The sequence below is a fragment of the Nannobrachium achirus genome, assembly GCF_963921795.1.
Source record: "Nannobrachium achirus genome assembly, chromosome: 8".
Classification (NCBI taxonomy): domain Eukaryota; kingdom Metazoa; phylum Chordata; class Actinopteri; order Myctophiformes; family Myctophidae; genus Nannobrachium; species Nannobrachium achirus.
Genome location: NC_137817.1, coordinates 8188389 through 8214622, shown reverse-complemented (window position 1 = coordinate 8214622; position 26234 = coordinate 8188389). Strand labels below are relative to the sequence as shown.

The 26234-nt window shown below is 42.9% G+C and overlaps 1 protein-coding gene across 1 annotated transcript in view; it reads left to right on the top strand.

The window, feature by feature from the left end:
- Positions 1-24840, top strand: part of rab38a (RAB38a, member RAS oncogene family) — a gene marked incomplete at both ends in the record, with an annotated part of 29984 nt that extends 5144 nt beyond the window's left edge. Inside the window, 2 exons of the mRNA XM_080732122.1 lie at positions 15180-15460; positions 24685-24840. Coding sequence (XP_080588248.1) covers positions 15180-15460; positions 24685-24840 — 437 coding nt within the window. The remainder of the gene's footprint in view (positions 1-15179; positions 15461-24684) is intronic.
- Between the last annotated feature and the right edge of the window lie 1394 nt (positions 24841-26234).

Genomic DNA, 26234 nt, shown 5'->3' with positions numbered 1-26234 from the left:
CATTTATGTACAGTAGGTGCAATTCAACTTCAACTTTATGTGAAGTAGGTTCACTTGACAGTTCGTTCATGTGCCTGATTGTTCGTGGAAAGAATAATTTTTGCAGTCTGTTGCTAGTAGCTTTGAGACTGCGTAGACGTTTTTCAGTGGATCCAATGTAGTTATCTTTTAGTCACCAGCTTAAAGCAGTTGTTCACCCCCAGAAATTACTTATTCTCTATCAATTTTACAACCCATGAAGCCTTGTCGCATTCCTAAGCCAATCATTTGATGGAGTTTAGGGCATGTGGTAATAGGCAAAATGTTTTACTTTTACTTTTGGACTTTTTGGCAGGTTTTGCTAGCTTGAAAACTTTTTTGCTCGCCTATTGCTTTATCACAGTGGTTCTCAACCTTTTCTGTCCGCAACCCCCAAAATAATCATATTTTAACTGGGGACCCCTAGGGCTGTAATCTAGCCCTGTTTTAGGGATTCGAACTTCGGGGGGATTTTCCGAACGAACCATCGAACCTTAGATGGTTCGTTCAATTGATTAAAAACCGAACGTTCGAACCTCCGAACCATCGAACGTACTGTACCTTTAACCAGCTAAAAGTGTAGGAAATGTTTTAAATGCGCTGTTTTATCCATTGACGCGTGGATGCGTGGCTGCATTAACACCTAGGCTAACACTTGGAAAATCCAACCCACTCGGGAGAAAATGTTGTGCAGTTTGTTGACGAACAGGCTCAATGTATAGCGGAGTTGCACGGATGATGATTAGACTTGGTGACTGCGTCGGAGCGCGTCGCGTTCGGGCTGAACTGGTCTCGATGTAACAACCCCAGAAATCGCATTATAATCCTTTAGGGGGTTGCAATGAAATCCATCTTTGCTCATGCTTAGGAGAAAGGCTGTTTAATCTGTGGGTGCATGGATGGGTGTTCGCTGTTCAGAGCACAGCAGCACACACGTCTGTCTCTGCCCAGCTCAGCTGCAGCTGCTCTCACTCTACTGTCATCAAGCGTGTGTGCGCGGCCCCAAATTGGAGCGGAATTGGAGCGGAGGACGGTCCTTGATCGCTCCAAGCTGTTCTGGTGCGTTTTATAACTACTATAACGTCACCATTAACTGTTAGTGTTTACCGGTAGGCCTAACTTATTTCGTATTTGGCTATCTCTACTACTGTGATATTCTGAATAGGCCTATCACATTCTGATAATTATTTTTCGTGTAAAAAAAAAAGAAGAAAAAAAAAAGAAAAAAACCTGAACCCATTAATTTCGAACTTCGATTGCCAACGTAACGAACGAACGTTCGAATCCCCGAAGGTTCGCTTGCAGCCCTAGGGACCCCCCACCCTGACGAGCACTAAGAGTTGAGGCATTACTTTTTGTAATTAGATTCTATTGTGAAAATAGCAGATCTACGAGGTGTTGTGAGCTGCTATTTTCACAATTTCTGCCTCTAATATTTGACTCTTTGGCCAATGTTTAATTTGTCATTTTAGAGGTATTAAAAAGTTAGAAATGTGTAGAGACCCTCTATACACTTAAACTTTATGTTGGTTTGTTTACTGTTGAATGAGAAAACAATGTTGCACATTAAGTTAATCACTGGGGACCCCCCAAAATAATTTGGGGACCCCCCTGGGGGTCCCGACCCACAGGTTGAGAACCACTGCTTTATCACAATGCTATACTGTATGGGTGTTTCCCCTCTCTCACGTCAAACCCTTTAAAGGAGCCTGTCTCTTGCCAGGCCGTCCTTGTAAACAAGGACATATCGTTGGTACTGGTGGAAACCTCATTATCCGTCCTATTTTACTTTTCGGAATTCAAATTCAAGAGCAGCAAAATAGGCGATCTACAAGCACCAATAACGCCGCGAATCGTGACACAACGCACTTGGAGCTTGTAGATTGGCTATTTTTGCTACTTTTGTGTGACACTGTAGTGTGATCAAGTATGGCATTTATTTAAACATGAAACATTTTAAATATGCAGATAAGAGGTTTCTGCCGAGCAACGATATAAGCCCCCTGTTCTTCACTCTGATGCTCACAACGTATTTAGTCTGCGTGTTTTGATAAAGCCGTTTATTCTTTACCAAAAGAAAAAACAAAATAAAAAATCATGGCTATGGGCCTACTGTGTAGACTTTATAACATGAGTCTTCAACGTTTCCAGGCCGAGGACCCCTTACTTGAGAGAGAGATGAAGCAGGGACCCCCACAACTTTTTTCATCGATTCCATATAGTTTCATTGTTTGACAGCACATCATTGTATTTTGGATTCATATAAATTTGTGTTTTCAGATATTTAACCACTTGAGCCATCATTACCTAATAAACTTGACCTCTTACTCTGTACTTAGTCTGTTATTTTCCTCTCTACACCAAACCTCTTTGCCAAAAATAGCAGATCTACAAGCTCACAACGCCTCAAAGCGCGAGGCGTTGTAGCTTGTAGCTTGTACCTAACCCTTGGCTACAGTTCTCAGAATATGAACGCTAGGGTTCAAGTGGTTAATATAAAAAAGGAGAAAAAAGTTTCTATCACACAAAGATTTGAAGGACCCCCTGTAGTCACTCTGAGGACCCCCTAGGGCTCCCAGACCCCCTGTTGAAGACCCCTGCTTAACAATGATTTCATTACTTCTAACTGCACATGTTTATCCCGTATCCTGTATCAGTTCTCTCTCCTTATTGGATGAAATTGGTATCCCGGCCTGATGTTCTGTTTACTAAAGAGCTGGAGAGACAGGGAGGACCTGTTGCTGTATTACACTATTAGCAATGATTCTACAACATCTTTAATTTAGAAAATGTTACTTTAACCAATCAGCATAGTAGAGTATGTTAATACAACTACTACACCTATATTGCACTGGTAGGACTGTTTATGTATATGGTTTGGTTTCCCACGTGGGAAAACCAGGTTCGAATCCCGGATGAGGCCTACACTGGCATTTAGGTACAGTCTACCATTCATTTTCAATGGAAGCCATGAAGATATATGTAGCTAAATCTGACTTTTGTAGCTGCTACAAAAGCGTTAACAGCTACAAAGCTACAAATACGCTGGGCTGGCTTTAACTTCAGCCGCAAAGCTACAAAGTGACAGATATATTTGATAGCAGATTTAATTGGCTTGCCTGGTTAAATGAAGGTTAAATACATAAAGCATAAAACATGCAGATACAAACAACACAAGGCCATTGGATAAGCATTGGATAACATACTGTAAGAGCCTAAACCACTGTCTGCCAGTGGTATACAGACCATGTTATAATTACAGGTGACTTAAAATGTGTCTAGTAGGAAAGGGGGGTCCATGTGCATAGGGTGGATTTTATTTTCGCCACCTGTTTTTGCTTAATCCTTTAAGGGTATATTTTAAGATTCTGCCAGGTAACAGGGTGAAATATCATCCCAAGGGGTTCATTTTTAATGATTTCTTGCACCTGCAGTACCAATTCACTTACTAGGAAAAAAAAACTTCTTTAGGTAACATGCAATGGGTCTAACTAGGGGTTTTTTTATGATTCTGAATCCATTGCAAGCATTTGCACAAAAACATTCCTTAACGGCCTTAAAAAAACGATGGTTTTGTGGTGAAAAGTGATGAGTCATCGCTTTTCACAGTTTTGTGGGGACACTTTTTAGCCCAAGGAATGTTGTTTTGTGCAAAACAAATGCTTGCAATGCATTGATTCAGAATGGGGGGGGGGCTTTTTTTCCTGTATAGTAAGTGAATGGGAAGGTGCAAGAAATCATTAAAAATGAACCCCTTGGGACGATATTTCAGCCTGTTACCTGGCCACCCTATGCACGTGGACCCACCTTTTCTACTAACTAAACTAATGTATGTGTGCTCGCGCACACATACATGTCCTAGTATGAGCGAATAGGGGAAGGGGATCAATTGTTTGACCCGGATAAAACTCTGACGTGTCTCAAATTATGGGATTATTGGCAGAATCGCAGAAACTTTATAATATCTGGCGGCCCGTTTTCATTTTCCATAAGTTCGGTGGTTGTTGCAATTACGCTCCCATTTTAATCAAAGAAGGATGCTCGACTGCCGACGTTGACATTGACGTCGGACGCCCAAATTCGCCCCGGTTCATTTTTTGACGCCGTCCGACGCCGGCACAACGCCAGCTTTTTGGTGGAGCCCTGGCCTAATGGGAAGAGTCGGAACAACGCTACGCAACCCGGGGCCTACCAGGAGAGAGAACGAGCGCTCCTTTTGTTCAATTTAGCTGTTTTTTCAAACATACCGTAACATGTACGTACAGTAACCACTCGTCTGAACCTACAGGCCATACTCTCTGATCTCACATGAGTGTCGGCTGGCCTTCTGACTGGTCCCGCGTAGCCCCCCACCCCCACCCGTCTCTCCTCTCGTGCCCCCTCCCAGCCGGTCCAGTGAGTGCACGTGGTCATGTGTCTGGCTCTCATGTGAGTGAGATTTGAGGCCTGAACTGTGGCGTGTTGAAAGCTTTTATTGTGAGCCGAGACTCTTCCTGAGGCACTGTGTGCTGCTTCTCAGCCGTTCTCTGAGCCCCTAGACCAGTGGTCTTCAACTGGGGGAACTCCAGGACCCCTAGGGGGTCCTCAGAGTTATTACAGGGGGTCCTCCAAATCTTCCAATCCTTTTTATATTAACAACTTGAACCCTAGTGTCCATATTCTGAGAACTTTAGCCAAAAATAGCAGATCTAGATCGTCTATTTTCGGCAAAGAGGTTTGGTGTAGAGGGGAAAAAGAACAGACTAAGTACAGAGTGAAAGGTCAAGTTTATTATGTATTGACGGTTCAAGTGGTTAAATATCTGAAAACACAAATTTACATGAATCCAAAATACACTGATGATCGTGCTGTGAAACAATGAAGCGATATGGAATCTATGAAAGGTTGTGGGGGTCCCTGCTTCATCTCTCTCTCAGCCAAGGGGTCCTTGGCACTGAAAACATTGAAGACCCCTGCCCTAGACCACTAGCAGAGTACCAACAATTCCCAAGGACCGCTCTCTACCGCCACACTGCACGTACACGTACACATACACGCACACACACCACATACTGTACATATAGTATTTAAAGGAGTAGTTCACCCCCAAAATGACTTTTTTTTCCTATCTCGATCCGGAATCAATGGGGCTACAAAGGGTCTCCTCAAATTATTGGCTTCGGAATGCGATAAAAACAAACAAACACAAAAATATGATTGAACTCAAGTCTCCGTGGGGTGAGTAATCGATAGAAAAAAAAAGTCATTTTGGGGGTGAACTACTCCTTTAAGGAGGTGTAACTCAGTCATTTCTATTGTGTTTATTTCATCAATATGTAACATCAAAGATCTTACAGACAGATTTATAATTACTTGCTGGAAATGGGGGAGGTACTGTACTCTATGGTGTTAAGCTAGGAGACTTATACTGTAGTAGGTCCCGTAATAAATTGCAGACTTTCATGGTGGTGTTGAATGAAGACAGAGAGTCTGGACTTTTTAGTTGTGCCCCCATGCACTGTGTTGGTAGGATGGATACATTTTAGTTGTACATCATAAATTAGCCCCCGTGCACTGTGGTAGTGGTAGTGGTGGTGGGTCGGAGACATTTTCCCACATTTCAGACATAATAAATCACTGTGTTTGTGTAAGCAAACATAAGACAAACGTCACCTTCAGCCTTGTTCTATTTTTATCTGCGCTTCCAGAGCTTGTGATGAAAAGTTGGAAAGGGCGGAAGTCAGGGGTGTCGCACCAGATTCTGGGCCCTGGGTACAAGGATTCACTGCGGGCCCCCCCATGACTGTTCTTCATAGGGGGAGGGGGTTTAACCCATTTAGACTGGGAACGCATTATTACGCGTTATTCTGTGCTTTAACTAATGAAAAATAGCAGATATGCTGCAAGCTTGTAGATTGCTATTTTTGAAAAATCGTGAACATTATTGTGCAAGTCTTCGAATATTTCAAATCCTTCTAATATTTTTTAGAAAAAACCTATGTTTCTGTCTCAGTGGTGCTCAAACCTTTTCATGTGAAGGACCCTCAAAATGATATGTTGCCTATTTGGCCACGGACCCCCATCTGAAAACATTTAGTTCCAGGTACCCCCCAGAAGCAAAATTTGAGTTGCAAATGTTTGCTTAAAAAAATACATATATTCAAAGATTTGCACTCATTTTCACGACTTTTTAAAAATAGCAGATCTACAAGCTCACACCGTGGCACTCGGTGCCGCGCTGTGAGCTTGTATATCTGCTATTTTTCAATAGCACTTGGGCTCCCAGGGCTCAAGAGTTGAAAGCTTTTAATCTGATCAAATTAAAAAAAAAAAAAAATCACATTGATATTTCCAAACCGTGATCGTAGAATTATCACAGCAAACATTATGACAAGAAGTATAAAATGTATTAATCAGATAATAGGTTTAACACCCAAAATCCAACCTAATCCATTTGGATAGGGATTAAAAGTCCTGAACTCTCGACCCTTATTTTCCTACACCTCTGAACAGTGTTTTTCACAGATTAATCAGATTTTAGTGAAAACAGCCGATCTACAAAGCTTGTAGATCGTGTATTTCCGCTGTGTTTATTGATGTGTTCATTTATTCAGGGTTCCCACAGTCATGAAATTCCTGGAAATATTTTGAAATTAGAAAAATATTTTTCCAGTACTGGAAAAGTGTTGGAATTGATCAAGGGTCCTGGAAGGTCCTGGAAAAAATAGATATGCATTGTATTTGGTTATTGATTTTGTTAATACCTCTGAAATGACACATTAAACAAAATTGTCAAACATTAGAGGCAGAAATTGTGAAAATAGCAGATCTACATGCTCACAACGCCTCGCAACGCGAGGCGTTGTGAGCATGTAGATCAGCTATTTTCACAATAAAACCGTGTTAAACAAAATTCCTCAACTCTTAGTGCTCGTCAGGATGGAGGGGTCCCCAGTTCAAATATGGTTATTTCGGGGGTCACGGCCTGAAAAGGTTGAGAACCACTGGCATACACTACCCGTCTTTGGGCATTGCACATAGGAGTAAGCGACTCGTTATTGAGCTGAATTATTGTTATATAGTCCTGGAAATCGGGTAAAGAAATCTGGAAAAGTTTTGGAAATTAATTGGTAAAGATGTGTGGGAACCCTGTTTATTGCTCCCCATACACACACACACACACACACACACACACACACACACACACACACACACACACACACACACACACACACACACACACACACACACACACACACACACACACACACACACACACACTGCTTGTCACTGCTTTTGTATATATATGACTCATAGACACAAATTGTGTGCACATCTCAAGCCTATGTTCAGGCCAGGTGCTAGACATCAATGTATCAGATAATGGAAAGGAGAGGAACGCCTGCACACTGTTTATATGCTCCAGAAACTCAACGTTTCGACAAATAGTCTTCATCAGGCAAATGTCTGCATATGGGACCCATGCATATGGGTCCATCTGGTATCGGGGTCCTTGAATGTAAAACTTTTGCGAATGACTTTTGGTATCTTATGGTAAATATTGTGGGTGAGCTGGAGGTGTGATGGAGACTTAATGACTATTTACAAGTCATGAGTAGCAGCAGCCTGAAGGTGACTTTTCATACCAATTTTGAAGGAGGCTAGGGATTTGCTCTCCTTTAAGGCTTGCGGAAGGGCGTTCCACATGTTGGTGGTATAGCAGGAGAACGAATTAGAGCCTTGTTTAGTGTTAAATCTACGTTGAACATGATTGGTGGAGCTGCCTCTGGTGTTGTGATCGTGGACATCCTTGACCTTAAGGTACATGGGTATCTTGGAGGTGTAGTGTATCTTGTACACCAGGCCCGTTGCAAGATGCTGTACTCTGTCAGCTACTTTGAGCCACCCCACGCTTTCGTGGAGAGAGAGAGAGAGAGAGAGAGAGAGAGAGAGAGAGAGAGAGATTTCGTAGCTCTCAGGAAGAAACCGCTTATCTCCATATTCTGTTTGTGTGTTTTTGTGTGTTTCCCGAACATTAACACCCTAATTGATCATGTACTACAGTGTCTCACAAAAGCATCAAAAGTAGCAGACACATGGGTGCAACGGTGCTGCAGTCGGTAGTGCTGTCACCTCACAGCTAAAGTCCTGGGTCCCATTCCCGCCAGGTGTTTTCTCCTCCACGTCATCGGTGACCATAACCCGGGGGTCAGCAACCCGTGGCTCTAGAGCCGCATGGGGCTCTTTAACACCACCCTACTGGCTCCCTGGAGCTTTTTCAAAAATTTAGGAAAATGGAAAAAGATTGGGGGAAAAAATGTATTTTTTGTTTTAACGATTTCTTTATCGTCACTGTCGAACAGAAACCTTGTATCTCCAAGTTTCCTCGCGGTGCGAGGCGTTGTGTGCTTGTAGATCAGCTGTTTTCACTAGTTTAGTTTATTTTTTAAATGATAAATACAAAACGAAGTTTTAGACATACAAGGTTTCCACCCGACAACGACGATATATAAGGCTTTTATAATTTTTTGCGGCTCCAGACAGATTTTTTTATTTAATTTTTTTGGTCCAATATGGCTCTTTCAACATTTTGGGTTGCCGACCCCTGTCATAACCTATAGGCGGGGTTGGCGAAAGGGCCTTTCTGTGTCCTGAAAACGAACAGTTCTGGACAGAGAGGGTTTGTTTTGCTGCCCCCAGCTATAAAGCTCATCACCCCATAATAATCCTTATAGCTTTTACTGCACCTCTTAAAGCAGGTTTCATTCTGGGTCTCTGGCGTAGGCTATTTGTAGAAAAGCTTACTGACTAAATAGAATTAAGTCAGCATTTTATGTATGATTGCAGTCGGTGCGGAAACCTTGTATGTACAAAAATAGTTACTTTTTAGTAACTGCTCCAATGCAGTTACTATTTTAGTCCAGTAGTTCTCAAACTTTTTCATGTCAAGGACCCCTAAATTGATATATATTTGGCCCCCCCATCTGAGAATGGCCAGGGACCCACCAGAAGAGAGGATTTGTGTATTCAAAACACTTTAAAAAAAAAATCAAAGATGAATAGCCAACGTAATAAATCTGGATAAAGGGGATACATTTATTGTGGGGGGTGAGGTGGAGAGTTAGGGTTAGCGTTGTCAGCTTGTAGATCTGCTATTTTTTGGCAAATGTTCCGCCCCAGGATAATGGACCCGATAATATCGTAAATCGCGATTTCTTTGGTCACAATAATCGTGATATGAGATTTTCATATTGTCCAATCGCTAGCTAGGAGGTATGGCAGAGTGGATTTGGATCACCAAATTAACATGTATTTGGCATGCAGATATGGGTTGTCTTCCTCCATTTCTGGGCATTCCCAAGTGAAGTCCTGTTAGATATGGGCTTAATATTGATGACATCAGGGATCTCAATATATGAGCATAAAAGGGATTCTGTTAGAGTGGTTCCCATGACATCACAACATACAATATCTTTTATGCCCATACATGGAGATCCATATCTGAACCAGCCACACAGATATGGGTCATGCCTTGGCCATCAGGCCAGTGATATATATCGATGACAGGGGTCTTCATATATGGGCATAAAAGGGATTCTGGGGAATACCCATACATGGACTATTACATAGGTGATGTCCCAGTGAAAAAAAGTTGAACTTTTATGTTCCTGTACACAAGATGTAACAACAAAGAACACGATTGAACTTTGGAATCGCCAGACTTGTTTTTTCATTTTATTTTTGTAACACCGTTCTTATGGCGGCAGTAAAACAAAAACACATCTATGGGATTTTCATTGAGCAAAACACTGGCGTGACCCACGGAGCGAGGGCCCATGACGTCAGGTCCTCTGTACTACTATTATTAACCCCTAAACCCTAGATTAGGTTAAGGGTTAAGAAGACTTTGGCTCGTGGGAGTTTAGATTCAGGGGCAGGGGTGTCACAAGGGAGGGGGGGGGGGGTAGTGGGACTGAGTTACTAGGGCCCAAGGTGGAGGGGCCTTAATTATTTTATACTTTTAGCTATTGAAAAATAGCAGATATACAAGCTCACAGCGCGGCACCGAGTGCCGCGCTGCGAGCTTGTAGATCTGTTATTTTTAAAAGTTTGAAAATGTGTGAAAATCTTTGAATGTATGTATTTTTTAAGCGAACATTTGTAACTCAAATATTTACTTCTGGGAGGGGGGGTCCCTGGAACTAAATATTTTGAGATGGGGGGGTCCGTGGCCAAATACATATCATTTTGGGGGTCCTTCACATGAACAAGTTTGAGCACCACTGACATAGAAACATAGCTTTTTAAAATAAAAAAATAAAAAACCTTAGAAGGATTTGAAATATTCAGATTCCGCCACAAATTTTCACGATTTAAAAAAAATAGCAGATCTACAAGCTCGCAGCGCGGCACTCGGTGCCGCGCTGTGAGCTTGTAGATCTGCTATTTTTCAATAGTTAAAGGACAACTTAGTTTTTTTACAACAAGGGTTCATATTTTAGATTGTAATTAGAGAAAAGAAAAAGTGAGTGTTAAAATGTTTTAATTTGCTTCGATCTATTGTTTTATCACATTTACCGTGCTAAAATGTGGGCTAAATATGTCTTTTTAGACACAATAAGCCAGCAGTTTCTTTATTGCTATTTACAGTAACACTTCTAGCCCCCATAAGTCACATCCAACCATGAAAGGTTGCGTTGTATCTTCGGAATGGGCTTATTCTGTGAAAAATGACATAATTATTTAGCCACTTGTACGCATGCCCCCAATCACTGAAATAAGAATCTCTAAAACAATAGAAAGAAGTAAATGAAATAATTTTAACACTCATCTTTTATATTCTTTAATTGTAATCTAAAATATGAACCCTTGTTGTAAAAAACTAAAGTTCTCCTTTAAAGCACACAATGTGAGTGAATCCTTGTACCCAGGGGCGTCAATTGGGTATGGCAGGGTTATGCAGCTGCCATACCCTGGGTCCAGGGGGGAAAATAAAAGTTACTGTTCTGGTTATTATGTTGTTAAATTACAGTAAAATAACTACAAATGCAAATTCAACAAAATGGTCACTTTAATTACAAGGTATTATGATTATATTCTCCACACTTGTATTCTCCCCATCTTGACAGAATGGTATATTCCCAGGTTCTGCAGGTCAGCTGCACAGGTGCAATGCATTATTGTTAATTGTGGCACATTTACTAACATGCTAAGTTTAGCTGCACTTGAACAACCGTTCCAGGCTGCCATATCCAGCCCAAGAAACCGTAGAAACCTGTGTCTTTTTTTCAGAAATTGTGAAAATAGCTGATCTACATGCTCACAACGCCTCGCGCTGCGAGGCGTTGTGAGCATGTAGATCTGCTATTTTCACAATATAACCGTGTTATACAAAATGTAATGCCTCTTTGAGGACTCCCATCTTTGCCATACCCTAGCTTTTGCTGAACTGACGCCACTGCTTGTACCCAGGGCCCAGAATTGGGTGTGACACCCCTGCTCAGGGGGGGGTTGACGGGGGGAAAGCAGTGAGACGGCAGTGAGTTCTCAGAAGTAGAAGAAAGGCAGACATTATGCAGTGTGATCAGCAGGTACCAGTGGTGCTCGCACTGACGAGGACATGGAGGGAGAATTAGACGGAACATTCCAACCGGATTTATCACACGGGCCGCACTCTCAGGAATTCACTCTCTCTCTCTCTCTCTCTCTCTCTCTCTCTCTCTCTCTCTCTCTCTCTCTCTCTCTCTCTCTCTTTCTCGACCCCCCCCCCCCCCCAAAACACACACACACACACACACACACACACACACACACACACACACACACACACACACACACACACACACTATACTTGTGAGGACGCCAACATTTTAGGATAGTGTTTCTCTTTTTAAATGGCGTCATCGTCATGGTACGTGTCATTATTTCGACCACAGGAGTCGGCAGGTTAGCTACTCACCAGCGTCAGGGTTACTGAGGTTAGGGTTTGGGTTAGGTTTAGGCATAGAGGTTAACATTCACCAGCGTCGGCAGGATAGCATTTCACCAGGTTAGCGTTCACCCGCGTCGAACCAACGTTTTAGGACACCGATTTTTTTAACGTAACGTTCAAAAGACACAAATAGTGTTTGGTGCACGACACCGGCACACAATTACGTTTAAATCAGGTCAAATCCCTGACATCTAAAACTCAACCGCTAAATGTCTAACCTAATTATAACCCCAACCTGAATCTTTGATTGTACTGTATATAAACAAGGATTATCAAAATAATCTACTCACAATGTCTACAATATTTCTAAAATGTTACCATACTTGTGGGGACATTGCAACTTGAACACACACATGCACGCGCACACACACACGCACGCATACACACACACACACGCACACACACATACAGACGCACACACACACACACACACACACACACACACACACACACACACACACACACACACGCACGCACGGACACACACACACACACACACACACACACGCACACATACACACACACGCACACACGCACACACACACGCACACGCACACACTCACTAAATTAGTCCATCTTGCTCTCCTCCACGCATTGCGTTGCCCTTTCCTTTCATATCTACGTACCTCCTCTCTCTCTCTCTCTCTCTCTCTCTCTCTCTCTCTCTCTCTCTCTCTCTCTCTCTCTCTCAGTGTCTCCATAATGAACACACTGAATATTTCATTTGACTCTAATGAGGCCTGTACGCTCGCCTCACACAGCCAGCAGCTACCAGTCTCTATGTGTATCTCTATGGAGTTGTTTGAAGAAGTACTCTTAAAGGACAACTTTGTTTTTTGGAGCTGTGTGGAACACAAGCTCCCTATACGTGGCCGTGTGTGTAGGTATGTATGTTTGTTTGTATGTGGGTCTGTATGTAGCCTGTATGTAGCCTCTGGTGTAGCCTGAGTACCCTGGGTGACCAGAGAGGTGCTGTTGAGTCTAGCCTGCCCTGAGCATCAACTGCAATACACACACACACACACACACACACACACACACACACACACACACACACACACACACACACACACACACACACACACACACACACAGCTCCACTTCGAACAGAGGTTCAATTTTTTACAACAAGGGTTCATATTTTAGATTGTAATTAGAGAAAAGAAAAAGTGAGTGTTAAAATGTTTTCATTTGCTTCGTTCTATTGTTTTATCGTGTTTAACGTGCTAAAATGTGGGGCATGCGTACGCATGGGGGCATGCGTACAAGTGACTAACTATGTCTTTTAGACACAATAAGCCAGCAGTTTCTTTATTGCTATTTACAGTAACACTTCTAGCCCCCATAAGTCACATCCAACCATGAAAGGTTGCGTTGTATCTTGGGAATGGGCTTATTCTGTGTAAAATGACATATTTAGCCACTTGTACGAATGCCCCCAACCACTCAAATAAGAATCTCTAAAACAATAGAAAGAAGTAAATTAAATCATTTTAACACTCATATTTTACATTCTTTAATTACAATCTAAAATATGAACCCTGGTTGTAAAAAAACAAAGTTGTCCTTTAAGGCTCATGCATACTCCAGGGTGGAGTGAGCAGCTATCACCGCGGTGTAGTTTTCTAAAGTCAGAAAGCGACAACATTACCTCATTAGCCACGGTGAAGAGGCTTCACCGTATAGTGTTGATGTTGTCGACTAAAACTATGACGAAAAATGTTTGTCGACTGTGTTTTTTTCACTGACGAAAGCTAAATAAAAACTAAGCTGTGATGACTAAAACTAAGACTAAATATATTGACGACAAAATAAAAAATAGACTAAAATGTTGGGGAGGGACTGGTGGAGAAGAGAGTCATTTTATGTTTGGTTGCTCTCCGGTGTTGCGTGCTGAAAATAGCCGATCTACAAGCTCACAAGCTTGTAGATCGGTTATTTTCAGCAAGCAAACAAGTGTAAAATCAATCATTACGATGCCATCAAGGCCTGCCAAAATACATTTTAGTCAACTAAATCAACTGTAGATTTAGTCGCCTAAAATCTTGATGATATTCAGTCAACTAAAACTAGACTAAAACAAAAACTTTTCAGGTGTCTAAATTATGACTAAAACTAAATGACATTTTATTCAAAAGACTATGACTAAAACTAAATCAAAATTTGCTGTCAAAAACAACACTGCTTCACCGCAAACCCAGACACGTCTTCCCTGTTTTTACTTTCCACTTCACCGCATCCCCTCTCTGCTTTCACCCTGTTCACTGATTGGTGTAGAGGTTGGGTGGGCGGTCCTCTTGTTTTCCACAAACAGCGGGGATCGAGATAAGACCCAAAGACAGAGCAAGGCTCTGGTAGAAGAAACATGGAAGATTGTAACCCATGTTTTTATCAATAACTTAATAACTGTGTCATTCCTTTCTAATAATTCTTTGGGAAAATGGTAAAAAATCACAAAAGCCTGATTATATGATAAAATGACCATACGTTTTTTTCTTGAAATATCCCTTTAACTCATATGCTGCTATTTTAAACATAGGCTGAACACTGCTTTCCTGCCAAATTGTCCTTACCTTTTAACGTGGGCACGTGCACGCATAGTGCATGATCTGTGCGCGACTCATGTAGTAGACCGGTAGACAAGATGACAGCTTTCGAATAAAATAAAATCCATTGAAATAGACAAATCCGTTGCCAGGCAGTATCCTGCTGTGTCTGCCAGTATTTACATGAGAAAACATTGGAAACAGCCAGCTGTGCGCTATGGTAACACGTGGGCACGTTCGCGCACATAGCAGACGATATGTGCTTGTGCGCGGATCATATGCCAGGCGGGTAGAGGAATCAAACAGCTACCAAATAAAAAAAAAAACATTCTATGGCCGTGCAGCTCCTTCATTTGTTTACAAGGAAAACCTATGGGCCGAGAGCTATGATTGGCTTTCAGACCGGATATGGAAACCTAGATCCGGTCTAAACAGGAAATACGACCGGATACAGTTAGGAGGCGGGCCTAAAGTCTCCGAAGCGGCTATATACAGCGACCATTCTTTTAATCGTTTCATAATGATTAAAGCTAATTAAATCTTTGGGCTCCTCGGGCATTGCAGAGAGGTACAGCGGGAAATCTCCGGTTTCGACGGGGATCGCGGGAAATGAGTTAACTGTCCGTGTCTGTGTGTGCGTCCAGGTCAGGAGAGGTTCGGCAACATGACGCGGGTCTACTACCGCGAGGCCATGGGCGCCTTCATCGTGTTCGACGTCACCAGGCCCGCCTCCTTTGAGGCCGTCACCAAGTGGAAGGAGGACCTGGACTCCAAGCTGACGCTGGCCAACGGGAAGAACGTGGCCACCGTGCTGCTGGCCAACAAGTGCGACCAGGGGCGCGAGGTCCTCACCAACAACGGCATCAAGATGGAGCAGTTCTGCCAGGAGAACGGCTTCGCGGGCTGGTTCGAGACCTCCGCTAAGGTGAGGGCCCCAGTGCACACACACACACACACACACGCATGCAAACGTACACGCACATGTCATGGACAGCTAATGAATCTGTGTTGGGGTGGCTGTGGCTCAGGAGGTAGAGCCTCATGGGAAATGTTGTTCTCATTCAGAGTCTGATTCGGGAGCCACCCCATTGCATAACCTCCGTGGTGGGCAGACTACTGCGCCACTCGAGCGCCACTCGAGCGCCTATAAATAGAGATTAATGATGCAGAGAGAAAACATGGAGGAATGGTTTCAAAGCAGTCACACCTGGCCTGAGTTTAAGCTAATCACACTAGACACCTGTTGTGTAATCAGTCATTCCCCCCCGCACAAACATACAGGGAGAGAGGCGGCCCTCTGCGGTGACAGCTTAGGCATTTACCTTTTTATGTTCCCTGTTTATTACCTCGCGGCTGTGAAATGTGTTTGAGCTGCCAGTGCCTCATTTATTGCGGTTCTGACAATTCACATTTGTTACAGCATACAATTTGTGTAGAACCACCAGTTTGCTTTTGGCAGCTTAGCTACCTTAACACAACACAAAGAAAATGGCAGGTACCACAATATACTCAATGGGATATAAGAGTATTGGTATGCGGCCAGATGTATGGCTGGCTCAGGGAGGAGGACGCCCCTGCCATGCATAGCCCTTATGTAGATGGATATGTGTATTCTTATATGGGCAGGCATGTACTGTGCATGTGTGTGTGTGTGTGTGTGAGTGTGTATGAGTGAGTAGGGTTGTATTTTAATAATTTATGCTGTTATATTCTGTGTTGTTTTATAATGTAATGTCTTGTAATGTACAGTAATGTTATGTGCTTATGGACTCTTGGAAGATTAGCCCAATGGGCTAAAAGAGATCTAAATCAAATCAAATCAAATCAATTTAGCATTGTGACTGTTGCATACAATAAAACACTTGTCTAAATCATAAAACGTGTCACGTGTAGATGGATGGCATACAGTAGATTGCGATGAAATCAGATTGATATGCAAAAATATGGTGGGGACAGTACTCATAAAGTAACTGAATTTGAGGTTAAATGCCAGTGGTGTAAAGTAACTAAGTACATTTACTTAAGTACTGTACTTACAGTAAGTACAATGTTGAGTTATTTTACTTTACTTGAGTATTTCCCATTTCCAATACTTTTACTTCTACTCCACTACATCTCAGATCCAAATATTGTACTTTTACTCCACTACATTTATTTGAAAACTTTAGGTACTAGTTACTTTGCAGGTATAAATTACAATATTATAAAACATACATTAACTACTTTAGTCCTATTTAATACCTATAGGATATTTTAAAATAGCTGATCTACAAGCTCACAACGCGTCGCGATGGGACGCGTTGTGAGCTTGTAGATCGGCTATTTTCAAACATGTTTGTACTTTTACTTTTTGTACTTTAAGTACTTTTTGATGCCAATACTTTCATACTTTTATTCAAGTACATTTTTAATTCTGGACTTTTACTTGTAACAGAGTTACAGTTGCAGTATTGATACTTTTACTTAAAGTGATAGTTCACCTATTTTTGACATAAAGCTGTGTGAAATACTTGCCATTAAAACAGTGGTTAAAAATGTATTAATTGATTACCAGAGTCCCGTGGTCAGAGTTCTGGTCAGTTTTAGATGAATATTAAGTAGTTCCAATGGGGTGGGAGCCATTTGGCGTGGCCCAATCATTGAAAATAGATTAATCCACAAAACTAGCGTCATTTGTATTGTTGGCCTATTTCTACCATATAGAGCGAGGTTTCGTTCTGATCAGCTGACTGCAAAGCACCTTGTTTTGGGGAAATACGTTGCAGCGGCGTAGTGATACTGGACACAAAGAATAGTACCATGTGACAGAGGGGTCAAAGTTGAACGAAAGTTGGTCTATTTGGTAGAAATAGGTCAACAATACAAATGACGCTAGTTTTGTGGATTCATCTATTTTTAATGATTGGGCCATGAGCCTCTGCCAATTCACCGGAACTACTTTATATTCATCTAAAACTGACCAGAACTCTGACCACGGGGCTCTGGTAATGAATTAATACATTTGTAACCACTATTTTAATGGGAAGTATTTCACACAGCTTTATGTCAAAAATAGGTGAACTAACACTTTAAGTAAAGAATGTGAGTATTTTTTTCCACCATTAAATGCCAACACTAGGGGATGTGGCAATTGCCATCCTCTGATGACCCAGACGACACCGCTGCTTAGCTGCCAGTGCTGCCGTGCGTTCGTACGGTGAAGAGGTGCTGGAGTGCTCCTCTCCTCGGCTGCTTTACCTCACATTGCAACGTTCTTCTCTCTCTCTCTCGCCCTCCGGCGTTTTGTGTTTTTGGCCGAGCGCCCGGGGGCGACTCGAGCAGAAAATAGTCCTGGCTGGTGTCCCAGTCATTTATACGAGCTCAGGGGCGTCACAAGGGGGATGAAAGGTGGGACTGAGCTACTACTGCCCAAGGTGGAGGGGCCTTAATTATTTTATGCTTTAGCTATTGAAAAATAGCAGATATACAAGCTCACAGTGCGGAACCAAGTGCCACACTGCGAGATCTGCTATTTTTGAAAAGTCGTGAAAATGTGTGCAAATCTTTGAATATATGTATTTTTTAACTCATTTAGTGCTCCAGAAATTAACGGATTAAAATGTCCAGCGTGCCTCCCGCAGGCTGCATCCACGACTGTTGTCTTATTTTGAAGGCCAGAAGTCCATAGCGTAAACACTTCCGGTTTGACGTCATCACGTCCTTCACCGGAATCGCTCGTCATCAACATACTGTTGTGTAATGGCGGATCAGTGCTTTTCAACATGTGTTATATAAGCGAGAATCTACTGCCATCCTCCCTTTGAAAGTGTTGTTTCGAGATAATGGACATTAAAGATGAGATTCCCCGTCTGCCTCGATGTTATGGGATTACTATTTTGTGCTCGTGGATCCGTGATGGTGATGAATCGGCGAGGGCGATCGTGTCAGGACCTTCCGCGCACCAACAGGTAATAGAGTACCGCCGTTACAGTAATAGAGTACTTTTCACGAGTATACTCGGGATCGGCAGCATGTGCTATTCGAGTATTTTTTCACAAGTATTCTCGGGATCGGCGCTAATTGAGTTAAGCAAACATTTGCAACTCAATTTTTGCTTCTGGGTGGTCCCTGGAACTAAATGTTTTGGGATGGGGGTCCGTGGCCAAATACATATCATTTTGGGGGTCCTTGACATGAAAAAGTTTGACCACCACTGACATAGAAACAGGTTTTTCAAAAACCTTAGAAGGATTTGAAATATTCAAAGACTTCCAAAACTTCAAAAATAACAGATCTACAAGCTCGCAGCGTGGCACTCGGTGCTGCGCTGTGAGCTTGTATATCTGCTATTTTCAATAGTTAGAGCATTCATGGGGGGCCCACAGTGAATCCTTGTACCCAGGGCCCAGAATTTGGTGCGACACCCCTGTACGAGCTGAATTTGAATCATTACCACAGACCACGGGATGGACCGTGTTTACCGTTGTTTCCAGCTTGTGCTTGTGCTGGAATGTCTGCGTTGTATTAGCACAAATAACCTTATTTGTGCTAATGGCAGACATTCAAGCAGAACAACAGTTGATGGGTTTGGACATTGTGGGGCATGAATAAACACTTCATCGTCTGTCGTCTCTGACGGTGGGAACCTTTTTGCGACCGTCAGGTCGCAGTTACTATCAAAACCTCCACCGGCTGTCAGTCTGTCAGTCAGTCACGTCATGTCACACTTTTCCCCTACTCATATCTCCGCCACCGTTGTCCCTATTCATTCAAAAGACACTTTTCAAAAAAATTCTAAAATAGCAGATCTACAAGCTCGCAGCGCGGCACCGCTTGTATATCTGCTATTTTTCAATAGTTAAAGCATGAAATAATGATACACATAATGTGTACCTGTTCTGAATGGATTAAAGAAGCCAAGAACGAGGGTGTCTTTCAACTTTTCAATACACTAGTGTAGTGGTTCTCCAACGTTTTAATTTCGAGCACCCTCAGAAGTCTAAAGCCCGTATCAGAGTCGGGTCCGCGGTGTAGTGCCGTGTAGTCTTTTTGAGTCATAAAACGACAACGTTAACGTTCAAAAAGACTACACGGCACTACACCGCGGACCCGACTCTGATACGGGCTTAAGGGTCCATTTGCTCCCACGTGTACACTCTCAATAATAACTTGAATATATATAGAGCCTTTCAAAAATCCAAGGACACTTAAACTCCTAGAGTTGCAGACCTTTAAGGGTCTATTTGGTTCCATTTGTACACTCGGTAATATCTTGAATTTATTGAACGCATTTCAAAGACCCAAGGACGCTTAAACTCTTAAACAGTACATGCCTGTAAGGGTGCATTTGGCTCCATTACACTCTCAGAGTTAAAGGGATATTCCACTTAAAAAAAAAACAGGCTTGAAGCTAGGACATGTCTTCTCGGTCGGGTGGAACGGAGAATAATGACGAACGGGTTTACTTTTGACTGAGCACAACTGCTTTGAACATACTGTAAGCAGGGGCCTGGGCAGCCGGTGTTGGTACAAGAGGCGGCCGATCCCTAGCAGCCCTTCCCGCGAGTTCAATGCATTTTAATTCAAAACAAATTCGCTTAGTGTTTCCATTACGTTTTTTCGATAAAGCCTAAAAAGCGCATAATCCTCCAAGCGCATAAATGTTTTTTCTAATAAATTCGAATTTTGAAGTGCTTCCATTTAAAGATTTATACGCAAAAGCCTTAATGAGCAAAAAAAGGCTTTATGGAAACACAACTAACAAGGCTTTCTCTAGATATGAAAGACTGATGTGTTCTGGACACAGGGTGAACTGAGGACTCATACACACACACAAACGCACGCGTGTGCTCGTACACACGCTCACACATTAAGACACTGACACACACACACACACACACACACACACACACACACACACACACACACACACACACACACACACACACGCATTTTCACAATGACACACTGACACCCTGATTATAGCACCTGCACTGGCAGCATCAGAAATTTCACAGTTCCATGCTAGGTAAACTCATTTCGCATGCACTCTCTCATGCACGCACGCACGCACGCACACACTCTCTCACGCACGCACACAAAGATGGACACATGCACGCATAAATGTACATTCACATGTATTCATGCTCTTCAAAATATGCGCGCAGCTGTGCATGAATACACACACACACACACACACACACACACACACACACACACACACACACACACGCGCACACGCACCGACACACCGCGCCCACAAACACACACACAGTCTATTCTCAATAAACATCATTCAGAATGGAGCGTTCAATAGAGCCAATGATGAATAAATGATCTGTGCATGTCAGGAAAGAAACCTCTTATTTCCACGTTTCATTTCTTTTTCTTTTTTTAATTAACGCTGCACTTGATAATACTACTGCATCACAGAAGCATAGCACATCAGATCTGCTACTTTTGCTATGTTTGAATTTAGAATCCTGAAAAGTAACAGTTTTGGACATTATGAGGTTCCCACCAGGGATGGGACGATATGAAAATTTCAGTGGTGGAAAAAGTATCCACATTTTATACTTAAAGGGATATTCCACTTTCAAAAACACTTTTTGTCATTGTATGGTCTAATCAGGCTTGTATGAACACCCTGAACAGTTTTTAGTTTTCTTCATTCAGTATTTAGATATTTGATGTAAAAGTTACCAGGCCCGACACGCCCATGCCTCTCCCCACACACACTCATTGTAACTTCAAACTCCATTTTAACCATGATAGATTCATTAAAAACACCCATTATTTTTTCTGCTGACTCATATTACCCTCCTAATACGTGAGCAGGCCGTGTTTTTTCCATAACATTTTTCATGTATTTTTTATATATTTTTATTGCATTTAATTGTTTCCATTTTCCCAAAGAATTATTAAAAATACATGAAAAACGTTATGGAAAAAACACGGCCTGCTCACGTATTAGGAGGGTAGTTTGAGTCACCAGAAAAAATAATGGGTATTTTTAATGAATCTATCATGGTTAAAATGGAGTTTGAAGTTACGAGTGTGTGTGGGGAGAGGCCCTGGGCCTGGAGGGCCAGATAACATTTACATCAAATATCTAAATACTGAATGAAGAAAACTAAAAACTGTTCAGGGTGTTCATACAAGCCTGATTAGACCATACAATGACAAAAAGTTTTTTTGAAAGTGTAATATCCCTTTAAGTAAAAGTATCAATACTGCACTGTAGAAACTCTCTGTTACAAGTAAAAGTGTGGACTTCAAAATGTACTACAAAAGTATTGGCCTCAGAATGTACTTAAAGTACCAAAAGTAAAAGTACAAAATGTTTGAAAATAGCAGATCTACAAGCTCACAACGCATCGCATCGCGATGCGTTGTGAGCCACTGTATAAAATATGGCCATAGTGGTTCAATTATGTTTTATAATATCATAATTTATGTCTACAAAGTAACTAGTAACTAAAGTTTTCAAATAAATGTAGTGGAGTAAAAGTACAATGTTTGCCTCTGAGATGTAGGCTATAGTGGAGTAGAAGTAAAAGTACTGAAAACTGGAAATACTCAAAGTACAAATAACTCAGAACTGTACTTAAGTGCAGTACCTACCGGTAAGTAAATGTACTTAGTTACTTTAGTTTACACCACTGGAAAATTTCTTATCACGATTATTGTGACCAAAGAAATCACGATGCATCAGTGAGGACAGGAGTGTATGGATAGAGTGTGAGTGAGGGTTGGTACAGGGAGAGGGGACACCATGGATAGAGTGTGAGTGAGGGTGGCTGGGCATAGGGTGGGGGGAGTACAACCATACTGCAGCCCGCTCTGCTCCTCGGCACACAGAGCACACTCTGCATGAATATTCAATGTTTCACACCCTATTATTTAACTGCTACTGTCTGCGACACAGCCTCAATGCGTGTGCGCGTGTACGTATGTGTGTGTGTGTGTGTGTGTGTGTGTGTGTGTGTGTGTGTGTGTGTGTGTGTGTGTGTGTGTGTGTGTGTGTGTGTGTGTGTGTGTGTGTGCGCGCACGCGCGCGTGTGTGTGCATGTGCATGTGCGTACACTTGTTTTAATATTTGAGAGGACCAAATGTCTCGCAAGTATAATCAGTGGTGTAAAGTAACGTTGTACATTTACTTAAGTACTGTACTTAAGTCAAATTGTGAGGTATTTGTACTTTACTTGAGTATTTCCCATTTCCAATACTTTTACTTCTACTCCACTACATCTGGGATCCAAATATTGTACTTTTACTCCACTACATTTATTTGAAAACTATAGTTACTAGTTACATTGTAGATACAAATTATAATATTATAAAACGTATATAAGTTGTATCACACATTATCCCCATTTTATACCGTGGCTATTTGAAAATGGCCGATCTACAAGCTCACAACGCGTCTACATCAGCTTGTAGATCTGCTATTTTCAAACATTTGTTTGTACCTTTACTTTTAATACTTTAAGTACATTTTGATGCCAATACTTTTGTACTTTTGTAATTTTTTTATTCTGGACTTCTACATGCAACAGAGTATTTTCAGTATTGTATAGTAGTTTGTGTGCGTATGAGGTGCGTATGAGGTGCGTATGAGGCAGCTGCAGGCTATGTCTGTGTCTCTCATCTATATTTTAATATGGATGATGTGGCTTCACACAGAGTTCTGATGTGAACCTGTTGGCGTGCTTGGCTCTCTCGTTCTCTCGCCCTCGGGTCCTCACATGAACCTCAAGCCTCGGGAACCATGTTCACTTCACTTCAATGTTGTAGTTGTTGTAGTTCAGATTGCGTTGGACCTAGACTACGGTAAAACCAGAAGAGAAGAGAAGAGAGAGAGCTAGAGAGAGAGGGAGAGAGAGAGAGAATCCCACACATAATTTGTCATACTAGGGCCCAAGGTGGAGGGGCCTTAATTATTATTACTAGAAAATCGCGGCCGCTGACGCGGCCGCTCATATCTAGAAATCGCGCCCTAACGGGCGCTCACATTTGATCATAGTCATTGAAGACACAGAACTGTTTTAAAGTAGCAGTGTTTCTGGCAATATCAGCAAAAAGACAAATGAACAGACAGACAGTTGTTACTTTGCTCTCTCTGTCGCTCTCTCTCTCTCGTGGTGCCCCCTCTCTCTGTTACTTTATCGTTTGAGAGAGAGAAATGTATATCTGTGCACAAACACGTAACGTTACGGAAAGATAATCTACTGTCCCGTACTGGGAAAGATCATAATGTCTGCACTACACTGTTCCTGCCACCAGGGGACACAGTAGGCCTACTACACTCATCAGTACACTGCACCGCGTGGAACTATTTGTAAGTCTGTGTTTCGGCCGGAAGGTTTATAATGGACGTACTATGATGTAATTCGCGTCATAGCATTAAATTATTGTTTTGTTTAATTGTACATTGTGCAAGTACAATACGTTCAGGGAAAGCAGCTAGGAATGTAGGGGGGAAATGCAGCGATGTATGTGTGAAAGGAGGAATCTGTAAAAGCAGTGGTGTGAGAGTCTATCAATGACATGCTTAAACAACACCAGGAGCTGGCCTGTCTATTATAGTAGAAAGATTATTATATTTGCCTTTCTGCATGATGTTACACCCAGAATCCACCTCCTGGGTTTATCTGTTGGCTCAGAGCCGCTCAGAGCCCACCCGTAGCTGCCGCTGATTGGTCTGGACTGGGACTTTACGGCATTATCCACTCTCTTTGAACAGTCCCAGATGTTTGCGCAGCAGGCATACGCACTGCTGCCACCATCTGGCGGAGTCAGGTTATAGTTAAAGCACAAAATAATTGAAGTGAATCCTGGTACCCAAGGCTCAGAATTTGATGCGAGGCGTTGTGTACTTGTAGATCTGCTGTTTTCACTAGTTTAGTACATTTTATAAACCAACAGTTTTGGACATACAAGGTTTCCACCCGACAACGACGATATCCTATAAATATAAGGTGCTGTGAGTGAAGATTATAATGTATGGGTGCCTCGGATTAAAACAAATATTTATTGGGTGCCCTGAGACAAAGAAGTTTGGGAACCTCTGCTGAGTTTCTCTGTGTGTGAGTGCCTTGTTATGAAGTGCATCTGGTTCACTTTCTTTTCTGCAAGTTTACACGTCTCTCTCTCTCCCTGTGCTCCCAGGAGAACATCAACATCGACGAAGCGGCCAACTGCTTGGTGAAGCACATCATCGCCAGTGAGAAGGACATGCTGGAGGCCGACGTTCCCGACACCATCTCCCCACAGCTGGAGAACCCGTCTGCCGGGACCTGCTCCTCCTGCTTCAGAACACAGTGAACACCTGCCGGGACCTGCTCCTCCTGCTTCAGATCCCAGTGAACACCTAGAACACCTGCTCCTCCTGCTTCAGATCCCAGTGAACACCTAGAACACCTGCTCCTCCTGCTTCAGAACCCAGTGAACACCTAGAACACCTGCTCCTCCTGCTTCAGAACCCAGTGAACACCTAGAACACCTGCTCCTCCTGCTTCAGATCCCAGTGAACACCTAGAACACCTGCTCCTCCTGCTTCAGATCCCAGTGAACACCTAGAACACCTGCTCCTCCTGCTTCAGATCCCAGTGAACACCTAGAACACCTGCTCCTCCTGCTTCAGATCCCAGTGAACACCTAGAACACCTGCTCCTCCTGCTTCAGATCCCAGTGAACACCTAGAACACCTGCTCCTCCTGCTTCAGATCCCAGTGAACACCTAGAACACCTGCTCCTCCTGCTTCAGAACCCAGTGAACACCTAGAACACCTGCTCCTCCTGCTTTAGATCCCAGTGAACACCTAGAACACCTGCTCCTCCTGCTTCAGATCCCAGTGAACACCTAGAACACCTGCTCCTCCTGCTTCAGAACCCAGTGAACACCTAGAACACCTGCTCCTCCTGCTTTAGATCCCAGTGAACACCTAGAACACCTGCTCCTCCTGCTTCAGATCCCAGTGAACACCTAGAACACCTGCTCCTCCTGCTTCAGATCCCAGTGAACACCTAGAACACCTGCTCCTCCTGCTACAGATCCCAGTGAACACCTAGAACACCTGCTCCTCCTGCTTCAGATCCCAGTGAACACCTAGAACACCTGCTCCTCCTGCTTCAGATCCCAGTGAACACCTAGAACACCTGCTCCTCCTGCTACAGATCCCAGTGAACACCTAGAACACCTGCTCCTCCTGCTTCAGACCCCAGTGAACACCTAGAACACCTGCTCCTCCTGCTTCAGATCCCAGTGAACACCTAGAACACCTGCTGCTCCTGCTTCAGATCCCAGTGAACACCTAGAACACCTGCTCCTCCTGCTTCAGAACCCAGTGAACACCTAGAACACCTGCTCCTCCTGCTTCAGAACCCAGTGAACACCTAGAACACCTGCTCCTCCTGCCTCAGATCCCAGTGAACACCTAGAACACCTGCTCCTCCTGCTTCAGATCCCAGTGAACACCTAGAACACCTGCTCCTCCTGCTACAGATCCCAGTGAACACCTAGAACACCTGCTCCTCCTGCTTCAGAACCCAGTGAACACCTAGAACACCTGCTCCTCCTGCTTCAGAACCCAGTGAACACCTAGAACACCTGCTCCTCCTGCTTCAGATCCCAGTGAACACCTAGAACACCTGCTCCTCCTGCTTCAGAACCCAGTGAACACCTAGAACACCTGCTCCTCCTGCTACAGATCCCAGTG